Below are 18474 nucleotides of genomic sequence, written 5' to 3' on the forward strand. Positions count from 1 at the left end.
GGCTGCCAATGAGGGGAGGAGGGATTGTAAGAATATTACAGAATCTGAGGGGGGGGGGGATCATGAAAATTTTATCGTGACAAAACCGAAATCTTCCTACCCCTTCCCTTCTCTCCTTCTTGGTCTCTGGTACCTATTTATATTTCCAGGGTTGAGAAAGGCTCTGCTATCGCTCTGACGAAGGGCTAACGCTCGAAACGTCAGCTTTTTTACCCTTTACGTTGGCTAATTTACGTTTTCAACCCAGTTGTTAACACTAAATTACCTGCTATACTCTCCCACCGACGCAGCACCACAGTTTCTTTAGAAACTTACCCCTTTCTGCAAGAGTCTGTTGTCTTGCCTGGGAAACAAGGTTTCAAGTTACAAATAGAATATTTCTTGAACTACCTTTCTTTGCAGCCAACAAAAAGTATCCCTCAATAATTTGAATTTCGCCAAACCTTGTCCCGTTTTCCAGTCATCATCATGTTGTGTTGGTTGAAATCATTCTACCTTTGCCTCTCACTAACTTGACTGAGAGATTCTGCACAAAATAAATGAAGATTTAAGATGAAAAATGGCAAATATGTGGTAATTGCTATGTTCAGTAACTTTTCATAATCAAAAGACATTGATCTTCTTTTAGCCTCGCGCACTTATTGTTGGTTCTTTGAAATGGTCTGGTCCGAAAGACAACAGAAAGAATTCGGCGCAACCTAACCGTTTGTGGTGCGCGCGCTGTAAAGAAATAAACTGAAAACCATGCGCACAGCTACCATAGCAACTAAAAATATTTGTTTTGCGAAAAGCGTTTAGAAGTATTTTTCATGGGAATGTGCTTTTCGAAAAGTTCAAATGTCATTATTCGAAAGATTTAGCGATGAAAACTGAGAGATTCCTTCAAAAAGCGTAAATCGGTTGACGTGAAGACTCAGTTTGAAAAAGTTGTTCCTATCATTAACCCCAAAAAGTCATTACTCGCTAGTAAGACAAAAATGTTTTTTAAAGGAAGGAAATACCTCACCTTCCAGTTTAGCACTGTCTATAACCGTTTGAGAACAAAAATAAAAGTGGAAACGCTATTAGCGTAGCCACCCACTTCATCTCCGATTTGTCTCCAAACTATTTTTCCTCCATCACGTAATTGGGAAACTTGCGCTTGGCGCGAGTGAACGAGTGAAGTAAGAAATGACGTCACAATGATTCCTTATGACGCAGGTCGCGCGTCAGCCTCGCATGATGGTCGCTAAACTCGGTCCCATGCCCGACTTTAGAGAGTTCCATAGCGGAACGAAAACCTTATTTAGAAATTGGATCACTACTCTGCATTAAAACGTGAATTCATTCGCCACCCACATGGCCTCTGTGCCTCTGTGTTTTTTTTCTTTTTTCTTGTTTTAAAACCAACACTCGCAATCTCAGCTTTTCAAAATCAATAGTTAATACGTTAGGAATAGACCAAAACTTGGATCGATTGCGGAAGAGTGAAGACAAATAGCTGATAAACCTCTGAGGTTCCATAATGAGGAAAGTCCCGAAAAGATTTTTGATATAGTTCGAGTAATTAAAATCCCATTATGACACGAATTTCCCTCAAAATTGATGATCGGACCGATTTTATTCACTACGTGTCGCGATCTCGCGGACAGGCGAGCTACCTTTGCAGGAATATAAAGATGCATGAGGAAAATATATTATAATTTGCCCCAACAAATTTCCGTAGGCCTGTTGGTCTAGTGGCATGATTCTCGCTTAGGGTGCGAGAGGTCCCGGGTTCAACTCCCGGACAGGCCCCTTTTTCTTTCTTTTTATATAATAGTCTTTTTCTCTTGTCAAGGTTCAATCTTTTTTGTTTCTCCCTCACTTTGCACGATTTAAAGCTCTTGTTTGCGTTCGATCAGATGGAATACCTAACACCGATCGCTTTAGAATAAACCGAACGCAATCATGGTTATGAAAACTAAAACTTGTTAATCGAACAGAAATTTCTCAACTCTGGTCGCTAAGTATCTAAGCTCTAGTTAAGGATAATAGTTTAATGGAACTTTTAGAGCGATTGTGTATAAATAAATATGTGATTTTATTTTTTTTTTCATTTACCACGGAGAAAAAAAACGATCCTCGTGGTCATGTTCAAGGGCAACCTATTAGGGACAATACTGAGGTTGATACTGACAAAAAAGCATTGTAAAAAGTTGTGAAATTTGAAATTTCTCGAAAAAAAAGCGTGGAGATCGAGTGAGGAAGAGAGGATCGGAACGTCCGTTCTGTTCGCTCTAACCACCCCTCTCCCACCCTGGCATTGCCTTCGCCCAACACTACGAAAAGCCCGGCTACCCAGCTAGTAGTTTTCGCGCCACACATCGCGTAGGTAAGTTACGAATTAATTTGTTTCCTTACTTTTGTTTTTGAGTGGGTAAACGTTACAAAAACTCTACGTTACGTTTGTAGAAATATTTCAAACACCATAATTCTCCCGTTTGACAGTAGTGATACTCACTTCTCCAAACATCTGAGCTGCTTTGTTTAGCATGAAACACCTGGCTTGTTTGATCGTTCTTTTTTATTATACATATTTTTTTATTTATCATTTATTTATTTTTCATAAGAGAGAGTGATTGTCTTGGTTTCCACAAGCATTTCATCAACACGTGCAATTTCCAGCCCAAAGTTAGGGACAAAGTTGACGTGATCAGTAGTTGTCGTGGTTTTTTATGTCTTCTTGATACCAGTCTGCAAAGGCGCAGAATCAAATTAAAACCATGAATAAACATCATGATTGATTATTTTGAACTTTTAGTTTTTGAGGTTTCATTCTGAAAAAAATTACAAGTGATGATAGAATTATGGTTGCCATTAGTCAAACTCTAGCACTGGAAGTAAACTGAAATTTTTTCAAATCTATTGGCTTGTTACTGAAGTTCAAGTCTGATATTGTTTAGCTTGAAACAGACTTATCCTGCACATTGTCAGATTTTGGCATGTCATTTGTTTTACATAAACATTTTTCTAATGTAGATTACAAAACCTTGTGGGCCTAGGCAACAATAGTGTTACTAAACCCTTAAATTCTGTCATGTCAATTTTAAAACTCTAATTACTTGCCAGAGGCTTAGAATTTTTATTCTTCATTTTAGGTTTGACAAGTTATTTGTCTCATATAAACAGTTTAATTTCAGATGCAGTTGAATTACTCCTGGAGATACATCAAAAACCTTGAATTTGTCCACTGGTAGAATATTTTAACAATGTATTGTCCTTGGTATATTTTGGAGGTTGGAGGCACACCATTATTATAAGTAACTTAAATTTTAACCTTTTAAATCCCATGAATAGTCAAGAAAATTTCTCCTTACAATATCAATACAATATCAAGCAGACAATAAAACAAGAATAAAGAAAAATGTCAATTAGGATTTTTAGATTATTAGTTGATTCAAAACCAAATCTCTGCACCAACATAAAAATTGTAATAACTAAGGTGGAAAGGTTGAATGGAGGATTACTAAAGGATCTTGAGAGTGAAAGGGTTTGGTCAGCTGCAAAATAATTATAGACACTTTGCATAAAGACAGGCATGATTATTATTGAAAGGTGATGTTATCCAGTGAATTACACAGGCATGCTAAGAGAAAAAGAATTCTGAGTGCTCCCAATAGGGATCTAAGCTACAACCTTTTGATAAGTACTCACCTTCTTTATTTCTATGATTATTTTTTTAAATGGATGCAAGTGAGCCCTCTTTGCAGCGCTTTTGGTAGAAAATACTGTTGTTTTTGTGTTGACAAGGCAGGAAGGATAATTTAAATGTGAAGAAAAGAATAACAGTTGACCAGCCTGCAACCATTTGGAGGCAGCTCATAAGAAGATTGCTGTGATTGTGCTTTCTTTTTACAAAATGCAAAATAATGTTACTGACATTGGCCAATAGAGTGATGATGACATTGATGATGATAATAATAATGATGAAGATAATTATAGTGATAATGAAAATAATAATGATGAAGATAATAATAGTGATTATGATGATAATAACGATGAAGATAATTATAGCGATAATGATTTCAACAAACACTACCTGAGCAATATTGACAGCAGTTACAATAACAGTAGATACTTATGGTTGGGATTCTGAGAACGATGATGATAATGTCAATTTGTTCCTAATATCTTATATATTGCATCCAAAATCTGAATTTTTTAAAATTTATTAATGTACAAAATTAGTGCATAGATGTTAACACTGGTTTAGAATCCCCAATTTTTTTTTTTAACTTATTGCTGACCCCCTGTATTGTGTTCCCTCGAGCGTCTCCAAACTTTTACAAATTTTTCTCCCTTTGAATATCTGCAATGCAGCTATTTACAGTGTTTTGATTGCATTAAACGTTTTCCCGTCTGGATTTGTTGTCAGGAAATGCTTTTCTACTGTAGCTGGTCAAAGTAATAATGAATGATTGAAAAAAAAATATAATTAAAAGAATAGGAAGACGAAAGGAAAGACAGAAGTACTCAAAATATCTCGAAATAAAAAGGAAATCGGCGGGCCTGTCCGGGAGTCGAACCCGGGACCTCTCGCACCCAAAGCGAGAATCATGCCACTAGACCAACAGGCCGCACTTACGAAGATAGTGGTTAATTTGGGTAATTATATCTTTGGTATCAGGAAGGACTTGAAAGGCTGATGACGCAACATTAAATATAGATCTTTATCTTTACGAGTGAACTCCCCACGGTGGGAAGGAAACATGCACTTTTCTGTTATTTCTTAAATGGTGCTATTCTTGCAAAACGAGGAAAAAAAAAAAAAAACAGAACAAAAAACCAAAGAACGGGCCGAGGAACGTATCATGCCGTGTTGAGAGGTAAAGGCTCAGTTATGAATTTAAAGATATCTACTTCGCGAGACAGCTTGGTGGGTCTAATGTTGTTTAAATTGGCGAAGTACCGATCTTGTGAGCCACTCATTCTTAATGCCAGGGTGTCTCTTAGGGAACATTCGAACGCATGCATCCCTCTCTTTCCCTGAGAATCATAACTGATAACCGATGTTCATGCGAAGATTCTTTGATCGAACTAAAAAAACCTTCAGACTTTTGATTGCTTTCGATTCCCTTCGATAATTGATGAATCGTACTCCTGAACTTGAAAAAGTTCGATAGCTCGCCAGCGAAACAATGGAACGATTCAAGTTTCATCGATTTTTCGATTTCCTCCTTTTTTCAGGTAAGGAGAAGACGTCAATCATCGTTCTTCACGATCCTCCATACGTCGTCTTTATCACGCTGAAGAGTTACTAGGATGTGGTGATGTTACAAGAATTAATATCCGAACGGGACTGCTGCCCAGGACTGCCGCCATTGTTGCCACAGAAAACTCGAACCTATCGCGTGACAAGGACTACGTTACTATTTTTTATTATTTCCATATAATTATTACACTGAATTGAGGCAAATTATGTATCACAGTTGAAGAGTGAAAATATCACCGTTGAAATTTGCGACTGTCCCCTTTTCTTTTGTTATTACTCTAGGGAAGCATTTTTCTATCGAGTAAAATTTTAAAAGCTAAAGGAGAGAACACTCAATTGCAAGGTGAAATTTTTTCAAACTGAAATACCCTAGTTTCGTACCCAGACCTACCATGGCAATGGCAAACAGTTCAGTTAAGTTACAAAAGGGTAGGAACTGGGTACGACATTAGAAATACTTAGCCTAGAATTATAGTAAACGAATTGATGAACATTAGGAAATCACCTGACGGCTTTTTTTTGTATCACTATAAATCTGTAAATTGCAATCCAACCGATGTCACTGAAATGTTAGTCACGTAAGGAAAAGTTATTCTTCATATATAATTTTTTCACATCTTATATATCGATTCGGCCTGTTGGTCTAGTGGTATGATTCTCGCTTCGGGTGCGAGAGGTCCGGGTTCGACTCCCGGACAGGCCCCTAAAAGTGGAAAGAAAATTTTTAATTTCCTTAATAAATTAAATTTTTTTGTATTAGCTTGTGCAGCTTTTTTTCTAAATTTATATATGTGTGTGTGTATATATGTATATATATAAAAATAAATGTGGGGGTAGAGTCTACCTTGGCATGAAGTGCTCAATGCTGTGGTAGCAGAGCTGAGTATATATAAGACAGTGAAAGAATCAAAGAGGACGCATCGATTCTCTGTTACTCTGAGTTTCGTGCCTAAGCGCTCGTCAGACAGAACCAGGCAGGAATCTGTCTGACGAGCGCTTAGGATGATATGATATTCATATCATCAAAAGGCGAAGCAGATTTGGTAAGAACTATTTTTGATAAATAGTAACAACTGTCATTTTCATCATCATTATTTCAAATATATATAATTCTCTTTTTCAGCACTCCTTATAGAAGTTGCTCTTGCTCAAGAGTATATAGACGATTGATATTATCTTGTCTTGCTTCATTCTATCCCCTCAACACTCTATGAAAAAAACCGTCATGTGAGAGATTTTACGCAAAATAAAGTTTGAAGGGTGTCTACATAGTTTTCAAAAAATTATGACGTGGTGGTAAAATAAAGATCCTCAAATAAAAAATTTTTAATATAACGTTAGCCTTGGTAGCACTGAAAGAAAGTCTTAGTTCATTAGATCCCTGTAAAAGTATCGCTCTGATGTTTTCCTGAAGAAGTGTCAGCTGTATTCCTCGTTTTCATCAATGTCAGGTCTAAAGCCAAACAGAAACTGAAGTCAAGCGCGTTGTTCGGAGTGACAAAAATAGGCCAATCAGCGATAAAATTCATATCACGTGATCGTAGGTCAAAAGCAGAGCGCGCCGCTCAAAACTTTACCAAATCATTTCACCACATAAAATTTTATTTCATTACTTTCACATTTCACACTCTCTTGTCTTCGCCGCCTGAATTGAACATGTCAAAGAAAGCAGTTTACAAGAAACGACAGAAAGCATAGGATCACGGGTTTGTGTTGTAATATTTTCCCTCCACTGCCTAAACCCGGAGGCGACACTTGTTCGCATGTGGTAAATGTAGAGAATGTCCCTAGTGGTTTCAAACAAAAAAATTAAATATTCCATTCGCAAGCTTTTGTCTGTCAATTAGTTTACCACACGAAAATTTTCTTTACCAGCTTACTTCAAAGTAAGTTTCTTTCCAGATGCCTACGAAAAAGAAAACAATAGAAAAAATTCGCCGGCTTCCTAGCGTCTTTCGAGATGTCATCAAACAAAAACATAGTGCAGAGGAAGCAATGTAATTACTAGGTGGGCTTTACGATATTTTCTCGCTTAGGATACATGAAATTGAATTAAAGGTATGTTTATTCTCAATAAAGGTTTCTGCAGTGTGAAAAATTCGGAGAACTTTATTGAAAATGAAATAAGTCTGGGCAAACAAAGCTCGCGAAAGCTGCGCGTTTGGCGCAAAAGCGAACGAATGATTTCCAAAGAATGTCTTCCACTCCTGTCTTCAGCGACCATTTTTTTCAGCGACTACTGTTTAATTATAATTTCATTTACGACTCCTGCAAATTAATAAAGGGAACTTTCATTGAGTCAACACCTCACTTTCCGGCTAAAAAGTAAGGCGTTGCGTGAAAACGTTTTGTAACGACAACAACGACCTGCGCATTGTATTCTCCTCATGCATCTGAGGAGCGAATTGTAACCAAAATTGAGCCATGTCCATAATTGCTCTGAGGTGTAAACACTGTTATTATTTTCCGCAGTTCCTAAGGAGTGACTTACTATGCCGGATTTCTACTATGAATCTCAGGAATGATTGCAAACAACTATCGTTCTGTATTTCTTACTTCTTCAGGAGTGAATTTCTTCACCCGTCAAATAACAGGCCATGTTGGGTTAAACATCAATTACTAATTCTTTAATCCTTATCCGGAGTAAGGTTCTTCAAAACCGTTACGATATTGAAAATCTCATTCAAAATTATTGCATCCGCTAAGTATTCGGATAGTCGTTTCACACTTTGAATTAATTTCAAAATGGCAGGTTTGATTCCCACTGTCTTCCAATTACTGTACGAGAAGAGTGTTATCGTAGGAAGTAAATACAATTTTGGCTTCACCCACTTAGTTCTAATGACACTTCCGTAATATTTCACAAAGAAAGATTTCAAATAATCGTTGTAAGAAGGGAAAGAATCACAGTATGTATCTGGTCACAGCAACGTGTGCGTTCTCGATAAAACGCCACTTTGACTGACGCACAAGCTGCCTGTTTCATGATATTTGAACAATAGGCCATTTTACAGTTGTGTACTTTGTTGCCAAGCCTTTGATTTGGAGTGAGGCTGAAGGTGACCTTGTTGTGTTAGAGACCAGAATCTAGTTAGCATGATAACAAATTAATTTGCATTTCAAAAGCAGCAAGGTTTGTATCATAACAAGGTCACCCTTAGCCTCACTCCTGTTCAAAGGCTTGGCAACCAAGCACACAACTGTAAAATGGACTATTAGGAAGACAAAGAGTACGGGCTCTGGAATCTCAAAACGCATAAGAGATAAATTTTTACTCATAATTTTTAATTGCAGAGAAAAGGGTCAATATGGTTTCTGAAAAAACCGTCTCTTCCGAGCAAGTCGAGGGTAATTTATTGTTTCTTGATGTTCCGTCTCACTTAATATCTGTGACAGGAAAACGAGTATAAAACATATAACTGTTGCTGTCCTCATTTTTATTTCATTTTTCGTTTTTGTCCATAATTTTCCGCTTGTAACTGGCGTTTTTCAATATGGAAAACGGAATTTTCAACTAAATTTCTCGCGGAGGCGTTTATCTTCACCAACGGTCTGGTTTTAGACTGAGAAGACCCATTAAGTTATTCAATGCCAAATAAACAATTTGTTCTTATTTTCATTGTCCCCATCAGTTTTTTTGCACAGATATCATGCTTTTTATAACTACTAACTTTAGCATATACAAGGTATCTTGACTCGTTCGCCACGGCTTGCGAAGTCACCTTCAATGTGAGGGAAATAACAAAAGTATGTCTTTCTAAAGAAAGTAAACACTTAAAGGAAACACCGACAAATAACAGATGTCTGTGTCGTAACGCAATGTATGTAGTCAGACAGGAGTTCCTAACACAGGCGCATACTTTTCAGGTGCAGATCTTTTAAGATGCTTTACGAGCCGTTTTTCCCATCCTTCTCTATCAACACTGTCAGAATAGTTGAGAAATGTTCTTGCTCGTAATGGTTTCGGTAACTTTTTGAGACTAATCGATTCGAGACCGATCAATATTACTGAGTAATCACTGTAATGAAAACTTTTGTGTAAGGCATAGTCGAGCTCTTGCTTGCAAAATCTGCTGGCTGCATAACTCCCCGACCACACTGCCAACACGTAACGGCTTTGGTACACACTATCGGCAATAGAATCCAGAATGGGATAACCAAGTTTGAAATGCATCTTATCGATGCAGTACTTGACCTGGTTTTCACTCAACAAGCTTAGTAGCTTGCTATCCACCCAATTAGAGTCTTTCCTGCTGTAGGTGATAAAGACGTCATATTCGTAGATTGGTTCTTCATCACCTGGGAAAGGTTTTACTAGGAAGAGAAAATTTTTAGAATTCTTTGTTAACAAATATTACGACTAAAACCGTTGTGTAGTTGAAAAAATTCACAAACGCAATACAGATACTCAAAAAAAGGTTAAATAAACGCAAAACTGTTCAAAATCTTTGAAAAACGCGAAATATCTCATAGCTAGCTCCTCCAACCACCATAAATAAATATTTCCTTAGTGGATAGTCCTGAGAATTTGGTGTTAGGGCACTTTTCGACTGAGTTTCGTAAGAGCTAGGTCATATTTCTACGATGTTCTTCTTTTTCCTTTTCTCTAATCAAGTAACTGAAGTCTCTAGGACTTTTTCGCTGACTATTTTCCTCCGCCAAGAATATGTTAATTTTTTTCTCATTGATTTTAATGTAAACGAGCGTAGTCTTCACTCAAGACATCCTTTTTTGGCGATCATACACGTGGTCAGTTTCCACGCAAAAATTGTGATCGCCATTGCGGAATTTTGGTGGACGAGGGGGTTGAAGTTTCGCGGACATAAAACGTTGGGTCGTATACGTCTTCCGTTTTTATAAGACGCCTGTACCTCTGCGTGCATATAAAAATACGCGTTCGCTTACTTGATGGAAGAGTTTTAGGTGCTCTTTTATAATATAACTTGACCAAAAATCCTATGGTAGCTACCACTCCAGCGAACAGTCCCAGAGATATATATAGTGCTAGCTGTAAGCGCTTGTTTTCTTCTTTCACCGTGTTTACTGGGGCTTCTTCAACTTCGCGTTCTGTGATTCAAAAAAATTTTAAGAATTAAAATCAGCACCAGATCTTTAGCAGGTTTCCCCGAGTGGAGAGTGAAACGAGTCTGCAGTGGTTATTCTGGGTAGTCTCTTATGCAGACTCCAGCTTAGCGTTAGACGACTTGTACTGTGTATTTAAAAAAAATGCTTCTGGTAACACTGACGTCAGCCACTGTGGTACGAATAAGTCATTTTTCAGCAGTGTGGCTAAGGAATTTTTACCCTGTTGTAACTTTTTATAAATTCTAGTCCTTTGATTTCCCAAGAGTTTGAGGTTGTAAGAGATGTACAGCTTTGCTTGCCGCCGAAACACTGGGCTTTAGAGTAGTAATACCCAATAAAAGAAATTTGAATCAAATATGATGAAAAATAATGATCACAATGGGTCAATACTCATTCTCAGTCGCATGGCGAGAAGGTCTTGATAATTACGCAAGGTTTCAAAGGCGAACAGAGGTTTCTAAATTTTTGTCGTAACAGCATTCTACACGATCATCAACATTCCTCTCAGGCACTTTGCGTAAAGGAGTCGCTGTTTTTATTGCAGTAAAAGATCAGGAGCGAATAGAAAAGAAACCCTTACCTGGGAAAAATGTCACATTAACCTTGATGTTTTTCCTCCGCAAGCCATGTGAAGTGTTGAGCACGCACTCGTACTTTCCACTATCTTCAACCCTAGCATTGTATATCGTTAAGCTGAGAAGTCTCCTTTTAATATTTTCCTCATTGTTGTCAACAAAGTCATTGTTTATTTCAAAGTGCTTGTTCCTTTTTATTTGACTGCCATTAAAAAGCCAGAAAGTGTCATCAAACAATGCTGCTGGGTAAATTCCGAGACAACTTAACGTAACATTTGTACCGTTTGTAATTTCAACATACGATTTAGTTTTGTGTGTGAATTCTAAATCTGGACCTTGTGTGTCACGTATGTTCACAGCTATGTCGTGTGTTTTTAAACCAATGGTGGAGTTTGCAACACATGTGTAGATTCCACTTTGGGCGAGGGTCACATGTTTCAGTTCCAAGGGCATGCCATCCCCTTGTTGGTACAATACTTTAGTTTTAGGTACTATTTTTCCGTTCAAAAGCCAGTACACGACCACAGCGAAAGCTCCTGAAAAGTTGACACTGCAATTTAGAGTTGTTGTGCTTCCTTCGTCGAGGGTGATGTTTGTCTGCGTGGAAGTGACGTTGAGTACTGTTAGAAGAAAATGGTATCGGTAATGGATTGACTTATGTGCACTTTCAGATACACATGAAAGTAGATCTGAGATGAGAACCTTGCAGTTTACGTATGGAGTTGAGCCTGCCTTCGATACCCGCCCCAATTAAGAGTGACATTGATTTGAGAAGAATACCCTAATGGACAAGACACCAATTTTACACATCACGGTTTCATCACGCTTTCTGCGTTTTTCAAACTCAGCCTGAATCATTCACGTTACACGTATGCGATTCATTAGGTTAAAAAAGAGATAGACGCTAAACGGGCTCTCACATTTCTATTGTCTTGGATGAGGTGGAGATCGAGGCAGGGAGGGATGGAGAGATGGAAGGAACTCAAGCGACTTTCCAGGGAGTGAGGGACGTGTGTTTTGATGTGTTGTTTGTCATGAAGACCGGATGTTATTCTCCTTTCTCCCCTAAGTGACGAAAAATGAGAATGAGCTGCAGCACCTTTTAAGGTAAAAGAGAAGAGAAATGTTGGTTAAACTCACTTTCTTCCTGAATTGACAGCTCTATATTCTCCTTTGCATCAAGCGTATCGGGAAAGTTCATTTTGGAGACTTTGCAGGTGTATGTACCAACATCTGTGTCCGAAACATTCTTGATGGTTAAAGTAAAGTTTCCTTTTCTTTTATTTGTCTGATAGTGTGGATCTGGTATTATAATTTTGTTGTTTCTTTTCTTTATTTCTTGTCCGTTGAATTCCCAAGAGCTTGAGGTTGTAATTCTTCTAACCCTTGTGGCAGAGCACATCAAGGTTACTGTGGAACCTTTTCGTACAACAACAGCTTTATCGACCACGGAGATCTTGGGCTTCAGAGCAATAACGCCTGATTTAAGAAAAAGGTAAAAGAAACAATACGAAATTAAAACTTTCATGAACACAAGAGCAGTTTGTAGTCGCTCTCTTAGTTGGACGAGATGAGAGTGCATAGCTTCAAAGGAAGGCGGTACACAAATTATTTGTATATACTTATACATTCATTTCCCAGTCTGTGGCTTTTGTTAGATGTAAAATCTCTAACGCTCGTTGTTTTTTTGGTTGATTCTTCCTTAATCTCTTTTCTTCTCAAGTTCTTACGACGGGGACTAACTCCTATCTAATGAGAAAAGCGAGGGTCATCGTTTATAAAGGTGACACTGCAGATGACACTACTAAGCGGTCAATCTTCTTGTATCGTCATCGTTCCATCTCAGCCAGCGAATCATGTTAGGTTACGTATGACAGTTCCTGCTTACTAGGTATGCGCCTTCGAGTTATTTACGCAGTTACAAAATCAAAACCTTAAATTTTCTTATTCTTACAGTTAAGATTGGCCAGAACAGAAACGAGATTGGTAATATAAAAATCATAACTAACCTACTGACAGAATATTATTCACATCTACATTCTATATTTTAGAACATCTGCACCTGAAAGCAGCCAAACTAGTTCACAAACTCCCTACCGAAACTCCTGACACTGACGTTCTCGACCTTGTAAAATGGAAACCTCTAGTCTACATTTACAAGCGTAGGCTCGCTTCTATAATGTACCAGATCTATCATAATAGCTTACCTGATCAACTCACAGCCCTCTTCGAAACTTGCAACACTAATACTAATTATAATTTAAGGCGCACAAATCACTTCTCGCATGTACGGTACAATAGCAACATTGGCAGAAATAGTGTAAGATATAGAGGACCCATCGTTTGGAATTTAATCCCTAGAGCCATCAAGGACGCTTCCTCCTATCAACTTTTTAAACAAAAACTTAGACAAGCCTCCAAGATACTGGACCAACTCCAATTCGAAAAAGAGGCCTGTCTGATAACATCAAAACGATCAGATTTCTTATATTTTTAGTTTTTAAATTTTAATTAATTAATTAATTTATTTTATTCAAGATTTTATATAAATATAGTTTTTTTTTAATTAAGTTGTCGGCAGGTCCACACCAGCCTTTAGGTTGCCGCAAACCGACCTGCCTTAACAAATAGTATATGTATGTATGTATGTGTGTACATCTGAAGAGGTATCTTAACAGAAAATTGCCTTAGAAGACCGTTAAATGACAACATTATGATCACAAAAGTTGGTGAAGAAGGGGCGTTCACAAGTACCGCCCCCAAGTTGCTACGTGCTAGTTATAATAACTATTTAATTGCAAAATATGAAGGGTATCACATGTTTACACCTTTAAGAACGAGAGGTGTCGAACGTGACCTTTTACCAGAGAGATTCACTCTTTCTGGATTAACAAATTAACTTAATTAATAACATAACTTTCCCAAGACACTATCACGAGTTCTTATTACCGTAGAAACTGAACAACTGTTTCCATGTCAACTTCACGATCATAACGAGGAAAACGTGACCAAACTCCACCCTTAAGATAAGACCTCCAAAAGGAATAAGAGGTCACCGACCTGCCTTTTTATAATTTTTGCAGGAATGGTTTAAAGTAATATAATATTTCCACTCCTTTCCCCGACACCAATATAAGGAAACCCTTACGATATTTCAGATTAAATATAGTTGTATTTTTATCGTTTAACACTTTAAAAAAAACTTTTGGTAAGACTGAAGTCAGCCACTGTGGTACGAATTAGTCTTTTTTCAGCAGTGTGGCGAAAGAATTTCTACCCTGTTGTGACTTTTTATTTATTCTAGTCCTTTGATTTCTCAGGAGTCTGAGGTTGTAAGAGATGTAACCTTCCTGGCAAGGCGGAATCAAGGTTACATTGAAACCTTTTCTTGCTATCACAACCTTGTTGGCCGCCGAAACACTGGGCTTTAGAGTAGTAATACCCGATAAAAGAAATTTGAATCAAATATGATGAAAAATAATGATGACAATGGGTCAATACTTATTCTCAGTCGCATGGCGAGAAGGTCTTGATAATAACACAAAGTTTCAACGGCGAACAGAAGTTGCTGTATTTTTCGTCGTAACAGCATTCTACGCGATAATCAACATTCCTTTCAGGCACTTTGCGAACAGGATTAAGGTAAACTGAAGTACATGAATTGTCAGCAACTGCGCTCCTATTGCTTTCCCTAGCGAAGAAAGGACATCGTGGTGTAAGGTAGACTCTCCCCTGTCTTTGTGAAAGACTCTAACGCTTTGTGAATAGCAAAGGAGTCCGAGGAATAGTAACGCAACCAATTTACCTTTTTCTTCCATGATCTTGAATCTAAAGAACTCAGGGAAGCGCTGAAATCTCTGTTATCTATGGCAAGGATTCGTTTTCCTTTCTTGATAGTCTTTAAGGTTCATTTAGCTTGAAAAGACTACTAAAAATGGCTAAGCAAAACACTGATTAAGTGTTGGCAATGATCAGTGATCACTAACCTCTTCAAACAGTCAAACTTTTGAAATTAGACGAGAAAAGGAGAGCGCAAAAAGGTGATTGTTTATCAAAAGTCTTTTTCATTTGTTGGGTGACAAATTTTTATTTTTATTGCCGTAGACTGCTACAATCGCACTTTCTTACCCAGATGACTTGTGCTGAGTCATGGGAGCTAGAGTTAAAAACGGGAAGGGAATAGAGAGAGAATAGAGTTTCAGTCGTCTTCCGTTCTCTTGAATTTCCATTAGGTTCTGCTTGTAAGTTCCACATCCTTTATTAGTTTGACTTGAGTTCATTCAAATTTCTACACGTGGTTTTAATTACTTTGATGATAAAGGTCAACTGAATTCATTTCCACTTTTCAAACATTCTGCTCGCATTCAATTAAACGTCTTTTTCTACTTCTTAGTCACAGCTTGTGTAGGGAAAACTAAGCCTTGTTGTAGTTAAACGAAGATCATGATTAATTAAAAAGCTTGCTTGTAAATATCTGCGAAAATATTGTTTAGTTTTGTGCAGAAACAACGACTCGATTAACATTTATGCTAAAGATATCTTGACCTGTCTCTAGTTGTTGAGTCTTTAAATATTTACATTTATATTACAAACGTAACTTGATTGTGTGATACACATGTCATCGTTCAATATGAGTCTTCAGATGTCCACATTTGCAAAAACCTAGCTCAATTATGAAATCCAATTTGCTTTCCTTTTGAAGCTAAATGACCAGGATCCGTGTACTTCGCTTGTTTCACTTTCGTCCATCTAACTGTTCATGACTCATGGTGAAAATACTTCCAAACTACATTTCGCTTTTGACAATGAATCAACTGTCACCTGTTCCCCTTGGATGAGAAATTGAGTTGAATTCAATTAAACCCAATATATCATCCACATGACTTCCTTTTAAGGGGAACAGGTGACAGTTGATTCATTGTCAAAAGCGAAATGTGGTTTGGAAGTATTCCATCTGAGTGTGGGTGTTTCCGTTTCAAGATAGTTTTAAGTCGTGTATTGATAAGATCACCGTCGAGCTGTCTCTTCGTTATTAATAGATCACTTCACCGAAGCCTTCGGCCTCTTTCGATGTCCATAACGTATGCTGAAAATGATTTGGTTATATGACCACCCGTAACAAGTCCGAGTATGAAATTCCTACCGTAATCGACTTCGAATTCCCAAACTGTCTAGGACTCATTTCCCAATACGATGAATACAATTCGCGTAAACGAGTAACCAGGAAAATGTTTAACCTTCTAGGCGTCTATTAAATGACACGACATCAGATAAGCGATCTCTATTTGCCTTTTAAATTGAATTAAATTTCTACAAGTTCTGATAATAGAAAGTAAACACTCTCGTAAAAGAACTCGCCGCAAAAAAATTATTTAAACGAGTGGCAGCCGAATGAGAGCTATTTAAGTCATGGTCGAGCCGAGTGGAAGAGGTGCTTTTTGTGTCGATACAAGATCGTCGTTAACTAGATTTCATTTTACATTATAGACAATAAGAAAGACCACTTGCTTTTGAGTACTGCTATAGTTTCATTGAAGGGTGCTTCTATGAAGTTTATTTTCTAAGGGTTTTATTTTTAAATTTTCCAATCTGGATATTTAGATGAGAGTATTGTTTATGACGAAAAGTTGTACGGGGAGATACCTTTTGCTATTTCTGAGCTTTGCAAACTCTTGCAAAGCTGCAGTCATCATTTAAGCTACCGTTATCTTGGTTTGTGATTCTATTGGGTGAATGCGGTCTTTTTCGTTTTGTTATTCATATCCGAGCTCGCCTGAATAAAGAACAGCTGGCGGAGAATAAATCTTAACCCACCCGTAAAGCAAAATTTACGCATGACTTTCACTTTCAAAAGCTCCTTGTTTGATATTTATTAGCTTCTTCCCGACCATTGTAACTGTCAGCCAATATTGCTACCACTGATCTTAGTTTTCAAATATCAGATGTGCAAACAGAAAGATCGAGTTTAGATCTTAACATAAGGACGCTGCCAACTGCGGAAAAAGTAACAACGCAACACTGCTTAGATTCGCCTCGCGACAGCCAAGTTTCAGATAGGAAACAAATTATTTTCTGCCAAATCCACCGGAATCAATCCTGCACGTGGCTTACTGCTGTTTCCCTCTCTAGACCCACAGTATCAACGCGTGCATATTTAGGTGAAGTACCCTTACCTGAAGCCGATAGCAGTGCTCCAAGCAGCAGAGGTGCAAAGAGACAGCTCATGTTTTACTTGCCGAGCCGTCTGCTCGAGAGCTTGCCTGAAGAACAGCTTCGACTACTTCCTGCACTGGTTGAAATAATTTTCACTTTCGAAAGGTTGATATATGATATGATGTTTCCGCTAAAAGAAAGTGTTTTAAAAGTGGGGAGGGGTTCATTTCAATAGATAAAGTGGGAATGCGGAACAGTTTTTAGATTAATTCATAAGAACATTGTAACAGAAAGCGAGTTACATTTGTCTGGAATTTTTAAGCAGAGTTCTTAAAGAGTAGGACATCCATCCTTAAGTAGTTTCATTGCTTCTGCAGCACTCACGGGGTTTTATCAGGAAGCCTGTTGCAAACACGGTGATATCATAACGTATCAGCTCCCCCCCCCTCCCCCTTCCTGATTTGATTGTAGCCTCGATGATAAAGCCACCAGTAATTTGAGTTAAAATAACAATTATACTTTCGATGGAAGTCAATCACTGTGGTTGCTGGGCAAGCCGATAAATGACCCTATTCATTGATATGAATACCATTGTTATCTATCAATAATTAGTTTTTTTTTTTATAATGGATGAATCGCAAGTAAACTAAATTGATTTGATACCTGTCACAAAAAGCCAGGCCTGAAAATGGACAACCCTAGCAACAGGTTATTAAATGGTAGAACAGAGAGATAGGAAGTATATTAACTGACGCAGAATTTATACACGACGCATGATGGTTTCTAAACAAAGCTTTGAAGAAGGATACTATGGTGGGAGAGAGCGATACGTATGGAATGTTAGACACCTAAGACGTAAAAAAGAAACAAAAAAAGAAAACATTAAATGAAACCATGAAATTTCTGTCGCGCGGTTGATTCTGTTGCATTAGGATTATTTGGAAAGTTAATAACTTTCTGCGTGTGTTCATTCTTCTCTGTCAATTCTTTAGTCCAAAACAGCTCGTCGTTGAAATTGTCTCGGTCCCGGAACATATTTATCTAAACTGCGAATATCAAATGCATCGACTTTTAGGTGCGATATCCTCGTGCTTACGGTAGATGCATTCGTAGCGCAGTAAATTCCAGAGTTTAACGCTATCAGTGAAAAGAAAGTGTATATTTAGAAAGTTTATATCGCAGCAAAGTTTGGGATAAGTCATCGTAAAAACACTTGAAAGTTAAGTTTAATTAATTGTTTGTTAAGTTTGCCTCACGAGGTAGCGACCTCTAGCGTGGATCAGCATGTTTCGAATGCGTGCCACATACTTCTTTTTGGATTTGTAAGTTATCGGGTTCTAATATTTAGGTATATCAAAGCACAAAGCGCCTATCTCTTTCCGTCAGTTACCTAACGTAAACGGGAAACTAGTTTGCTTGAAGGACTTT

General features: G+C 37.7%; 1 protein-coding gene and 3 non-coding genes across 4 annotated transcripts; 2 read left to right on the top strand and 2 right to left on the bottom strand.

Moving 5' to 3' along the window:
- Nucleotides 1–1704: 1704 nt before the first annotated feature.
- On the top strand, nt 1705–1776 carry Trnap-agg (transfer RNA proline (anticodon AGG)). Its single transcript has one exon. It is a non-coding gene; the product is annotated as a tRNA-Pro (tRNA).
- Nucleotides 1777–4526: 2750 nt separating this feature from the next.
- Trnap-ugg (transfer RNA proline (anticodon UGG)) lies at nt 4527–4598 on the bottom strand. Its single transcript has one exon. It is a non-coding gene; the product is annotated as a tRNA-Pro (tRNA).
- A 1267-nt stretch (nt 4599–5865) lies between these two features.
- On the top strand, nt 5866–5936 carry Trnap-cgg (transfer RNA proline (anticodon CGG)). Its single transcript has one exon. It is a non-coding gene; the product is annotated as a tRNA-Pro (tRNA).
- A 2621-nt stretch (nt 5937–8557) lies between these two features.
- Nucleotides 8558–17193, bottom strand: LOC131782129 (leucine-rich repeats and immunoglobulin-like domains protein 2). Its single transcript, XM_059098841.2, has 5 exons — nt 17067–17193; nt 12034–12372; nt 10899–11513; nt 10139–10300; nt 8558–9547 (listed from the first exon to the last, which is right to left on the bottom strand). The coding sequence occupies exons 1-5, from the start codon at nt 17116–17118 to the stop codon at nt 9063–9065; spliced, it is 1653 nt and encodes a 550-aa protein (XP_058954824.2). The 5' UTR covers nt 17119–17193; the 3' UTR covers nt 8558–9062.
- Between the last annotated feature and the right edge of the window lie 1281 nt (nt 17194–18474).

This window comes from Pocillopora verrucosa, chromosome 10 (assembly GCF_036669915.1).
Source record: "Pocillopora verrucosa isolate sample1 chromosome 10, ASM3666991v2, whole genome shotgun sequence".
Lineage (NCBI taxonomy): Eukaryota > Metazoa > Cnidaria > Anthozoa > Scleractinia > Pocilloporidae > Pocillopora > Pocillopora verrucosa.